This window comes from Protomyctophum parallelum (assembly GCF_964188405.1).
Source record: "Protomyctophum parallelum genome assembly, chromosome: 17".
Lineage (NCBI taxonomy): Eukaryota > Metazoa > Chordata > Actinopteri > Myctophiformes > Myctophidae > Protomyctophum > Protomyctophum parallelum.
The window spans coordinates 27,618,216-27,631,507 of NC_139719.1; the positions used below are offsets into that span (position 1 = coordinate 27,618,216).

General features: G+C 41.8%; 1 protein-coding gene across 1 annotated transcript; it reads left to right on the top strand.

Moving 5' to 3' along the window:
- Positions 1 to 2,180: 2,180 nt before the first annotated feature.
- Positions 2,181 to 5,962, top strand: LOC310874680 (CD63 antigen-like; the record flags this gene model as incomplete). Its single annotated transcript, XM_083787542.1, has 7 exons — positions 2,181 to 2,348; positions 2,644 to 2,835; positions 3,209 to 3,283; positions 4,028 to 4,117; positions 4,835 to 4,969; positions 5,186 to 5,257; positions 5,882 to 5,962. The coding sequence occupies exons 1-7, from the start codon at positions 2,286 to 2,288 to the stop codon at positions 5,960 to 5,962; spliced, it is 708 nt and encodes a 235-aa protein (XP_083643668.1). The 5' UTR covers positions 2,181 to 2,285.
- Between the last annotated feature and the right edge of the window lie 7,330 nt (positions 5,963 to 13,292).

Sequence of the window (13,292 nt, forward strand, 5' to 3'; positions counted from 1 at the left end):
AATCCCCACCGCCAGCCAGGAGCTAAATCACTCAGTCTGTCGCATAAAGAATTCATTGTGGCCAAGTGTTCTGCGTCACGTTGGATGGCAGGACAAGGAGAATATAGCCTGCATGATGACAGACTTATCAAGTTTGCATGGGGATAAGTCATTTACATGCACATGACGGGTCAATGCTTCTATACGCTCGTAAAAAGTCAGTTTTTTTGTGGAACCATATCGGTCTTTTCTAATTTGCATGGAAAACTATTCAGGCTTGACAGATTGTCAAATTTTGGAATGATGGCTGTTAAGTTTAACTTCATTCTCATGGATTCTATTATTCAGCCAATTAGATGAGTCAATAAGCCACAGTTATTTTGTCCAGTGAGGATTTGTATTATTTGTATTATTGTATTATCGTATTATCTTCTCTGTATTTACAAACTGATGACGAAAGAAGTAGTGGTTTGATGGTGGGCGTATGTACTGTACCAGGTAGCAAATCACATTCATCTGGTCTACCATGTATATTCATTATGGCAGACGTCTAGTATGAAACCCTACTGTGTGGTCACCAGGATCTGAGTTGAGAACTACAGGTAGAAGAGTGTGCTCCTCAGAGCAACATTTGAATGAGATATCTGAAACATCTGATGCCGACATCTTAACCACATGACCCCAGAGATACAGTAATGTGGACGGATGTGTGTGGGTTTTGGAAAAGTAGCTAGAAAACACACTTTTTCCAAAACTGAATCGGCCTGTTATAGCACCACCATGAGGCCGATTTGAAAAAGAGATGGTGGCATTTCTTCCATGGACATGTGCTACGTTCATGATGTCAGGCATTTTGTACAAAACTGGCCACTCCTGCAAACTTTGGAAGCCCATCTTAGCCAATCAGGATGGAATATGAAAAATCTGACAGATACGTCTTGATCACATGACTATATAATATGTACTGATTTGCTGATATTTGTAACATCTCTAGGAGTAATATTCCAAATGTTCTCCCCCCCACACATCGGCTTCTGGTGGTGCTAGAACAGACGGTGAAACATTGGGGGTAGTGGTTCTGCTGTTCTCCGGGGAGTGTATGTGCATAGTTTAACGCCCATTGGTCCAATGGTGCCGGAGATTAGCCCCCTTTCTGAAACCAGCTCCTCGCCACTCGCCCTCGATATGCGCGTTCACGCGAGGCTGCGCCATATTAAGTGTTGTCCGAAACCAAGCAGCCTTGAGTGGAAGTGGCTTATAAAGCCCTCAAGAGCGAGTCTGTGCCGATCTAGACTCGATTGCCTTGTGCAGCCCTGCTTTATGTCCGCATGGAAACCGCGACCTACAAATGGAAGTACCACTACAAATAAATGATAAATAATAAAATAAACTCCTCCTAAACAATCTTCATCTGATGCAGAATAGACAACGCTCCAACTGATGTTCACAAGGGCTCTTTATTTACCCCACCGTGAAAAACTATAAATGAAACCACACAAACAAAACAACTTCTAACACAATGATTTATAAACACCATGGATGTATATGTCATTTTTGACAGTCATGCTGTATTTCCTTTTTCCATATTAATGAAATCCACATGTCACACAAACATACACGATGCAATGCAATATAACTGTACAAACAAAATAACAGGTAACACAATTGCATGATGGTAACCATGGCAACGAATAGTGTCTGTTTCCTGTTTCTGCACAAGGAGGGTGAGTGTATTTCCAAACAGTTTTTTATACCCAGAACCCTAATCAAAAGAACTTGATTCAGCTGGAGGGGCACTTCCTGATGAGGGAACCTCCCGAGAGCACTTCAAGTCAAGGGACTGGTTTCAGAAAGGGCCTAGCTGTATACAGACGGACAGACGCACGAGTGCACACACACACACACACACACACACACACACACACACACACACACACACACACACACACACACACACACACACACACACACACACACACACACACACACACACACACACACACACACACACACACACACACACACACAGCCCTGTGTGTCTATGACTTCTCACTCTAACCACAGAGCAGTTAGATTAGGCTGGTCAAACAATAGTCAAATACAGTAGCCTACATACTATCAGCTATATTTATTTGGATAGACGTTACTCTGTTCATTTGACAGATAAAATTGATAGAATAAAGCCTATGGACATCACGACATCCTCTGCCTCTCTTACCACATCAACTGCAGTCTCCGTCTGTTGATTTAAAGATTTTATTTATTAATTAATTAACATTATAGGTCAGAGGGTTTGGACTGCCAAAATGAGTGCGTGTTTTAGCAAGTTTATCAAGTGGATTTTTTTGTTCTTCAATTCACTTCTCTTGGTAAGTTTATTTACTCTACTTGGTAAGTTCATTAGATTTATATTAATATTTATTTTTACAATATGGCCAAGAAGACAAAAGAGGTGTTTTTATAGTATGTACATATAGAATGACATAGAAAATGTGATTTACCTGAGGATGGGGTGGCTCAGGAGGTAGAGCAGCGAATTGGAATGTTCCTGGTTCAATTCCCTGCTCTTCCTGTGTCCATAAGCACACTGAGCAGATGCCTCCGCCATCGGTGTGTGTGTGAATGTAGATGGGGATCGAGAAATAATATTATATTTTTTAACAGGCAACTGGCGTTGCTCTCATTATCATTGGAGTGAAGACTCGCACTACCTTCTTGGAGATGGGCATCATCACTGGACACCCCGTCATCGGTCGCATCTCTACGGTCATCATTGTAGCAGGCGTCATCATTACACTACTCGCTGCCTTGGCCTGTTTAGGCGCTTTAATAGAGAATACCTTGATTCTGGGTATGGTGAGTTATATGTTACGCTATATTATCTCCTTACACTGCAGATGATCTATTCTATTTACATACTTAAAATAACAAAATTACATATATTATTTCATTAAATATGTTCCGTATTGCATCTTTCTCTTAACTGTGGGCATATAAAAATGTAAACAAATTTGTATACCTCTGAGGTGCAAATGATTAGATGAACACATACAGTAACTTCACTGTGTAGCATATGACATATTGCACATTGACACATCTGCATACTGTAGCATACACAGACAACATCTTTAATCTGTGTAAGGCAAAAGACTTAGAAAAGGAGCACTGAGATGGAAGAGTGCGGGGCTCAAATCTATCTTTATTTATTCCATCTCTCCATGGTCTCCAGTTCAACGGTATCCTTATCTTGATAATTGTCTTGGAGGTCGGCACAGGGGCTGCCTTTTACGTCTTTCATAGCAGGGTAAGACACTTCAGTTTTCTATATTGCATGGCAGCCTCGCGTATAGCCAGACGATCGGAGATCACCAAACTTGGCACAAACACCGTTCAGGGGTCTGGCATGATAATTGGCAGTGGGCACACCACAAAACAGATGGATAGAAAGATAGACAGATGCATAACACAGTCACCAGGACCTTCCCATGGTGAAGGCAAAAGTGGTACACATAGTATAGATCCTATACAATAGCCTGCATTATACAGCTTAGGCAAATACAGTACATGAGCAAAATGCATGCAATCAGTGTCATCACAGAGAAGTTGAGAGAACCCTGACTAAACACAGATGCTATTATGATGCAGCCTCTGCCTATATCCGATACATACCAATAGATGGAGATCTCTGATCATTTGACTAATTACATGGTAATTCTTCATTAAAGCTCAATGAAGTATATCCCTGTTTTCTTTCTTTTTTTTCATCAAAGTTTTTCAATGATTTTTCAATAAAGCATACAAAATTCACATGACTTACACAAAAGAAAAAGACAAGAAAAAACAAACAAAAAACAAAACACAACTAGTAGTCAAAAAAAGGAAAACCCCTGGACAACACCCCTCCACACTCTGTTGTTGACACTTGTGATTATGTCATATGTAATGTATAAATACAAAATGTTACTGCAACAATCCTTTGATATAGTATATCCCTGTTTAAGCATATACGGCTTAGCATAACATTCATTCTGTACCATTTTCTATACAGACTATTGCTTTAGGGGCAGCCTCCGGAATCAGTAAGGTGGTGCAGAAGCTGATCTCAGACAGAACCGCCATGGATAATATTCAGAGCAAGGTGATGTGCATAGCCATATCTCAGCTGGTACAATAGGCCTATTTGCCTGTAGTTGCTGATGGTGTGGAGTGATAGTGAATAGAGTATTTTATAACAATACATGGGGACAGTTCACCAGAACCTATTCCTCAGAGAGAAGAACAGGTTATCTGACATTAATTTATTCTACAGACTAACAAGTTAGTGAATGGGATCTGTTGGCAGATGGACCATTAGGGCACAGTCCATAGAGTTATAATATAAGGCACGGTCACACCGCACTTTTATTCTACCTATGAGGGCAGATTCTGCCAATGCATTTCAATGGCAATGGAACCTTGGAACGGTTTGCTGCCATTTGCTGATTTCTGCAGAAAAACGCTCCATTCCCATTGAAATGCATTGGCAAAGTATATTTAAATCATTGTCAGACATTGGGTCAAACTGTGTAGTTTTGTCTTGGCCCGGCCGAGCGGTCCAGGCACCTATAGGCTTGTAATCCAGCCTGACAGCGTGTCGCGGGTTTGAGTCCCGATCAGGACAATATATGTTGCGTGTCTTCTCTCTCCACCTTTCCTATCAAGCTACTTATTAATCTATCAATAAAGGCAAAAAGCCCCAAAAATATCTCACAAAAAAAAACTGTCTATAGTTTTCAATATAGCATGGTCAAATGTGTGACTACTGGCTCGCAGACTGATACTATTGAATTGCTTTCCTGTATATGGGCTGTTGCAGTTCAAGTGCTGTGGAATCAGAAGCTATACGGACTGGAGCAACTGGGGGAAAAGCAACGTGGCGGTGTTCCCAGATTCTTGCTGCAAGGTGAAGGCAGAAGGCTGTGGCCAGAACATAGACAACATACACGAAACGGTCAGTATCCACAGGGTACAATATAACATGTATACTGTATACACATTGAAATTCAACTCATATAATTATTGTGTCAGTAAAATATTCTAAAAATAGCACATGTACTGTATGCACATGCCCTTGCTGTGCGCACGCATGCACGGCACGCACGGCACACACACAATATCAAAACCCCTTTTTATTTTTGGGACATTATTTGACTGTTTTGCTCCTTAGGGCTGTGCCGTGGTTGTAGTGAAAAGCCTGCTCTGGGTTGGTGCTGTCTGCCTTGCTCTTGGATTCCTCGAGGTAAAATGTTGTCAATGCTGCTCTTGGTTTTCCATCATTACCAACTTTAAACTACTCCCTAATGGTGAATCAGTGGCAATATTGTTCAGACTAATTTCTATGAGGCAATGTTGATAAAATAGCTAACATTTCATTTGTTATTTTTTAAAGATAACATTCCTCTGGCATTTCCAAGGCCCCTAGACTTTATTTTGATAGTGATAGTGTACCGAGACAGGAAATGCAGGCTAGAGAGATGGGGAGAAATATGCAGCAAAGGGTCTCGGGTGGGATTACACTGAACCTATCATATTTTGTTTAACCCGTCCCAAATACAGTACACAAACACAGTTCAGGCGTCTGCCATGAGAATAGTTACATCAGGGGCCACAGGCACTCCCCTTCTCCGATCCGCCCCAAACGTGACACAAACACTGCAGGGGACTGCCACTGACATTAAGTCACACCAGGAACCATGTGTGCACGCATTGTGACATGTGTGTGTGTGTGTGTGTGTGTGTGTGTGTGTGTGTGTGTGTGTGTGTGTGTGTGTGTGTGTGTGTGTGTGTGTGTGTGTGTGTGTGTGTGTGTGTGTGTGTGTGTGTGTGTGTGTGTGTGTGTAACTTGTCTTTTGTTCTGTTTCAGGTCGCTGGTGTTGTGTTCGGGATATCCCTGTGTTTGGCCGTAAGAGCGAAAGACTATTTAAACATGGATTGTCAGGATTGATCATCTTCTTCTATTAGACTAGAGGTGGATAAAGGGAAATATTGTGGTATGGTGATGTTGGACCTCCAGAATCATGACATTCTTTTGAATAAACTCTTTTACAGGCTTTAAAGTTTTTGACAGTGTATCACTTCAGTGGGTGAGGTCCTACTTGGTGGGAAGGAAACAAGTGAATGGAACCCTGCAGTCTTCTCCATAACTCTATCAAGTGGGGTCTTCCACTGCTGGCCTGCTCGCTTTGCCTAAAAAATTGCAACAAAAAAATACAGATATCTAACTTATAGCCTAATATCAGATTGATTACTTTATTAACAGTTTGCAGGGGGGGAAAGCACAGGAAAGTACAGTTCAATACAAGGTTTGCAAGGTTTAAAACCTCATAAGCCCCATTGCCCCATTGCGGGGGAAGCGGCTGTACACCTCTGAACAACGCTCAGCGGGTCAATGGAGACCCAATTGGTCTCCGGTTCCAACTCCGATGTTGTGGATTTTCCCCCTGGACCCCCCTGGGGTTTAAGAGGTTAAAAGTACTATAGCCTATCATAGTTAAAAGCCTATTACTTGTTTCCATTACATTGGGGTCCTATCAATTCTATATTTTACCTTATTTCTCATATTAGAACATTTAGAATCAATGTTGTTTGTTGAAATATCCTCTTTAATAAAACTGCGGGTGCTACCCCCATCTAATAGGCACCTGGCTAATTGGCTTTGCGTTGGTGCGTCTATCCAAATGGTAGCTGTCTGCAGTAATACTGTAGGCCTACTATTGTCAGAGTTGTTGCTACACTACTATACTGCATCTGCAACACTGTGGTCAGCCTGTCTGTCGTTGCCGTTGTCAGCGCGTCTATCATGCGCTGTATATTGACTGGCTGTTTGATTGCAAACTGTTTTGTGGTGTCTGCGCCCGCACTCCTCACAGTGAATGCCCTGCGTTCTACAATTAGGCGCGACATGCCTGCTACGCAGACATACAAAATCATAGAAGAGCTCAACTTGGGTGTTTCCAATAAATGGACATCAATATGCTTTGATTGTTTTTAATATTTCTCAAACGAGCCTTCACTTTCCTGCAGGTGATTCTCTGGGGTGTTTTGGAACCAAACACCAAACATATTCAACGTTTCTTTACCTATAACTGGCAGGTTAAGTGCTCTGGAAATATCCTCTTTAATAAAACTGTGGGTGCTACCCCCATCTAATAGGCACCTGGCTACTTGGCTTTGCGTTGGTGCGTCTAACCGTCTATCCAAATGGTAGCTGTCTGCAGAAATACTGTACTATTGTCAGAGTTGTTGCTACACTGCATCTGCAAGACTGCAACACTGTGGTCAGAGACCGTCAGCCTGTCTGTCGTTGCCGTGGTCGGCGCGTCTATCATGCGCTGTATATTGACATAAACCTAAACTGCTCTCCGCACTCCTCTGTACAAAACCGTACTGGCTGGGCTGGGGTGTACTTTCTACAGTCACACACTAGAGGGTAATGTAACACAATCTTACCACGGGATCTTGTCGAATGTTGCCGTCGTAGATCGTAGGCATATAGTAGTAAGAAGACGAGGCTGCGTGGAATCTTTTCTATATCTTTTGGTATTGTGGAATTTTAACAGAATTCCATTGGAAAGCAATCTATTCTACATCCAAGTCTCACCTGCTGCTGCTTTCAGAGTAGAGGCAAAGCACATTAAAGTGCAGACGTTTGTTTGTGCATTACTTTCAGTAAATGTTTTGAATTTGACCAGTTTTTCTGAGGCTTATTCTGTGCATCTAAAAATAAGTCGTGTTTCTACAATTTTACCCACTTAAAAATGTTCTCCATATTTAATGTGTAGCAATTGTACTAATAATATAATTGATCATTTGAGAATCTTTCAGTGACAGCAAACTTTCACTGTCAACGATGGGAACTAATTATATATGCACAAAAACGAATTTCACACACTTTTTAACTTAAAACTAACAGTAAAACTGTGATGTGACAATAAAAATACTTTCTGGAGCATTATGTATTTGAAGCTTAGCAGTAGTAAGCTTCAAAGCAAGTGAGAAACATATTTGTCCCCCCCCCCCTAACAAATAACTTTATAATTATGGGTGTGTGTCATTATGCTCACTCTGTCACTCACTCTGTCACTCAGTCAGTCAGTCAGTCAGTCAGTCAGTCAGTCAGTCACTCAGTCAGTCACTGGGAAAGATGTACGTGCCGATTCTAAAAATGTACACTGTAATTTAGGGGTGCCGTGGATGAAAAAGTTATTTACACAAAGTGTGCATGATGGTTGCAATTAATATGCATGCAATATTAACCTCCAAAGTCAGCCATAACACCCATGACCAAAAAGGAAAGTAATTTTGTATTTTAAAACAAAATACCATGCAGATACCCGAGGGTATAATTGTAGTATAAAGTGCACTGTCTTAAGAACTAGTGCCTGAACATAAAAGGCAACTTCAGTCAGGCGTGGCAGTGGAAGGTGTATTATTCATGACTTATTTCTGAAAGACCTTTCAGGCAGGAAAAGGCAGGCACACTGATGCTGCTCAGTTAAACTGAATGTTATACTAAAATTCAGTGTTGCATGGCTCATAGATTTAAACTGCAATGACTCAAAGTTAAACGTATGTCTTGCTATGGGCCCGCTCTTGTATACCCATGGTATGTTTTTCATAGCGTTCCCTGATTACATGCTGCTTAGTTAAAATTGGGGAACATCTGAACTGAGAAGCCATCAATACTGTATAGCTTACATTTGTTCTTGCAATCAAATATATTTATGATGTGAGTGTACTGTGTTCCTGACTGGACACATATTTCAACAAACTGATCAGTGTTGTGAGACTCAGAGATCAAGATAAAGAGTATATACTAGTCTTGGCTGGAAAAGGATGTGGTTCTTGCAAGTGAGATTTATAATATTAAGTTTCCCCAGTCTGTGGTGAAATAGTCAGGAAGTGTTGAATGCTGCGGTAAGTAAGCTTATGGGACGTATCTTCATGACCAAAAGTACACAGTTATACATTATTATATCGTTTTTTTCCTTTTATGAAAAAGAAGAAAGGTAAAAAAATATATATAGAAGTTAATAGAACATCACAAAACCCAATACTGTGTAATAAAAAAAAATGAAAATGTTAACTTACTGTTGATTTTGCTATTTTTATCCGGAAGAAAATCTGGACTGAAATTCAAATAATAAAATCAACAGAAAGTTGTCATTTTTATAAAAAACTAGAAAAAGTGCCCTTCTGGGCACAGGTCTCCACCAGGAAATAAGAGTGTGTGATGTTTGGCAAAATGTTTAGGAGTAATATAAACATGTATTGTTTTAGTTTTTTTAGTTTTTTGCAACAATTTTCTTCATTTTGTCGAGGAAACACAGATCCAGATAACTCATAGCAACTCAAGGCAATCTTAACCAATCTTATCAGTGTAGAATCTGAGAAATCCAACAGACTCGTCTTTATCACATCACTAGAGAGATCATGTGTACCGATTTGCGTGAAATTTGGATGAAATCTGTGCGACTAACATAAACAATGTGTTTTCCAGAAATCGGCCTCATGGTGGCGCTATAACCGGCAGATGTGGAGGGATGCAGGGAAAATGTTTTTCCATGGCCTCTACGGAGTGCGCATACATACGTTTTATACAGATCAATGCAGTTATAGGTAAAAACAGGAATTGCACTGTTATAGCGCCATCCTCAGCCTAGTGGAAATGTGTGTGCATAATTTTACGGAAATTGCACACTGCGTTTGTTATTTGTGGCATTTTGTTCGAAACTGACCAATCATGTGAGCTTTGGAAGCCAATCTTAGCCAATCAGGATGGAAGATGGGGAAATGGTGCAGATCCGTGTTGATCACATGACTATGGAGATAGTGTATATCGAATTGTGTGATGTATAGATAAAATGTGTACGAGTAATCTACAGAAATGGGTTTTGCCTAAATCGGCCTCATGGTGGCGCTATAACAGGTTGTTGAGGAATATTTGGGGCAGAGGTTCGTTGTTGGCATCCAGGGAGTGTGTGTGCAAAGTTTGGCATGGATCGGGCCAACGGTGCCGGAGATTAGCTGGTAACTTGTACCAGGTCAGATTTCTCAATAAAGAAAGTATTTTTGTACCTGTGGTGTGCGGGCTACATCCATCATCTGCTGAAGTTTCTTTAGCCCAGCACACAGCCTGTCGATGTACGTATTCTACGTCCGCTCTAACAAATATGGACTTACAAGTAATGACGATTACAAGTAGGATGAAGGCTGATCTGCATCTTTGACAATTTTCAGCCTGCCTGTAACTGAGATTTCCTGTATTCGCAGGGAGCTGTCAGTGAGCTGTCAGTGGTCTGTATCTTGCCTTAGGCGGGGGGGGGGGGAGCTAGGGAGTTGAGAATTTAGTAATTTGAGCCAAGTGTTTTAGCTAGGTACCTCCTTCTTATTATTCCAAATACTTACTCACAATATAGGATACTTACTGTATGATATATTTACCTGTAGTATTATTATATTCTTGATCATCTCTAATGCTTGTTCTGTCTGCCATACTTTATACTATAGGGTGACGTGACGTCGTGGCCTAACGTCACGCCATTGACCGTTTCCGTGTCAACACAGTGAACACACTACATCTACACCACTTCTCCTTGTGAACTTGCATTTAATTTGAGTCAACCTACAAGTATCTAATTAGGACAACCTTCACCACTGTTACAAAGTAAACACTGAGGTGATGACAAAGACTAAATGCACCACCTAGTGGCTCCAAAACAAAATGTGGCGGTCAAAGTCTAGCTTGTCACCTTCTTAAACTAATAGCCTATTAGTCCTTTTTTGAAGAAAAGGCCAAAATAAGAGTGCGACTTAGGCCAAAAAGTGACCTCGCCCTAAACCGAGTGACAGCAGATTGCTGGACGAGCGCTGGCACTTTGGCAATTGGCATTGGGGGGTCAGATCAACATATCCGCCTGGGTGACAACAGACTGCTGGGCGAACGCTGGCGCTTTAGCATGGGGGGTCAGATCAACATATGGAATGAATTCTGTACTGGCCAAGCATATAAGGAGCATGTCTTGAGTGAACAGGGTTTGATGAGGTCACATCAACATACTGTATGGAATGTCAAAACAGGTCAGCTCATGCATATATGGAGATCTAAGGGTTGTAGCGGGGACATTGGGGCCCGGCATTGGGGCTCAGCCCAGGTAGGGCCGGGCCTTAATGTTTGGGCCTGGTGAGAACTCTAGTTTTCGCCTTCTGTCGGGCGCGGCTGCACTAATAACTTTGGGGCAGGCCCGTCTAGAGTTTGAATGGACAGGTATCAGTCAAAAGGGAGACATAGAAGAGGATGGATGGTGAAGGATCAACATATGGAATGTCAGAACAGGCTCTGACATTATCCATGTATGGAGATCTAAGGGTTCGAAGTTTGAGGTCAGATGTAGAGTTGCTGGACAATATTGATGACATCAGGGATCTCCATATATGGGCTTAATTGCGACGGCAGGTCGCATTTACTATGACATCAGGGATCTCTAACCCTGATGATGGCCCCATGCATATACTGTATGGGGGCATTCCCATGTATGGGGATAATGAGTGACTGACGGGAAATGTACGATTTCATAGTAAATGCGACGTGCCGTCGCAATTATAGAATTGCGTTGTAAAATTCCCAATACGTCTGGGGTCACATTATGCACGTTAGTCACAGCTCAACCTTTGGTTTGAGCTGTATTTTATTATAGATTGCGATTTCATTCTGAAAATGTTCTCCTATAACATGCCCAAAATATGAACTTGGTTAATGTTAATGACCCCCCCCCCCCCCCCCAGTGATAATTTTAGGAGGCGAGACACGAGACTCGGCTTGTGATTGGCTGAGACGGGGGTAGGGAGCGCTCTGCTGTGTTGTTTGGTCACTTGGAACATGTGCAAGGGCGGTGTAGACATGTCGGATCTACAAAAAGTAGTGGGGACGAGGATTTACCATTCTGTCCCTAACCTTATCGGAACATAACTCGAATGGCGTTGAGTCGGCTGAAGCAGACATCGCAGCATTCGGCATGGCGACTCCATAGACATATAGGTAGACGCCTCATTCACGCTGCAATTCATTGGAGCAACCTGTCTCGCACTGAGGGCGGAAGTGCACCCATAGAGTTGTATGAACATGGTGTCATGGCGGCCTCCAGTCACGTGACTCGCGCCCCTTCCGGCATCAACACGTAAGCTTGCCCTCACTTGAGAGCATTTGCCCCAGAGCCGGAACAGGCCTCGCCACGTCTACCTTTCTAAGTCTATGGTCTCACCTCCTATGGAAACAATAATTGCATCCCCCCCCACCCCTAAATGTCAATTTCCTCAGTTTTTAATTATTTGGAAATAATCCCCATTTGTTCTGCAATTCTCCCTATTCGTACTGCATCTTTCCCTATATAAAATCCCTGCTAAATACCTAAATAGTATATAGCTTGAGGAAACAACAGGGTGGGTGCCACTTCTCTATTGAACTCAATGGATGCGGCCACCATGTCCTTTTCTGCTGCCCTATTACTTTGCATGCTCTTGATGCACTGCATTTAGGCTATATCCCTAGTTGTAGCCTATATATACTGCAATTCTGTACTGCAGTCCCTGTTGCTGCTAACCCCCACCATTGGCCTGGAGGGGGAGTAAAACTACCACAAACACTGTCTCCTCCAATGCACATGGAGTCACCACTCACCAGCCTTTGCTTTTCACCTGACTGCTGGAAGGAATTTCATTTTTAAAGCTTTCATTATAATATTGAGATGGTCTCTACAGTGTGCTTGTAAACCTCTACACGGTTCAATGATTAAGCTCTTGTTAGGGGAAAAGGCTTCCGGGTTCCATGGAGAAAATAAATACATTAATAATAATAATGATTTGAGCAATACAATTATGAAAACAAGTTTCACATTCTGTTTCAAATGAAGAAATTACATTTATCATTGTGACTAATTTAGACACATTATTTGTCTGTTAAAACAACACTAGTTTCTTCAACATCAGTGTAATAGCTGCTACATTAACATTTTGTCCCCCTATAATTTATCATGACTATATTTGTTATTCTAGTCCATCTTCAATCTTCATCTCATCTGTTCTCTATATAAATCAATTTACATCCACATTAACACACCTGCGCAACCCCTCCCACGGTGCGAGGCACGCCAGCCAATCAGACACGCGCACTGAGCGTTCTCTCTCTCTTTCTCTCTCTCTCTCTCTCTCTCTCTCTCTCTCACACACACACACACACACACACACACACACGCATCCCTCCCTTTCCACGGGAAACC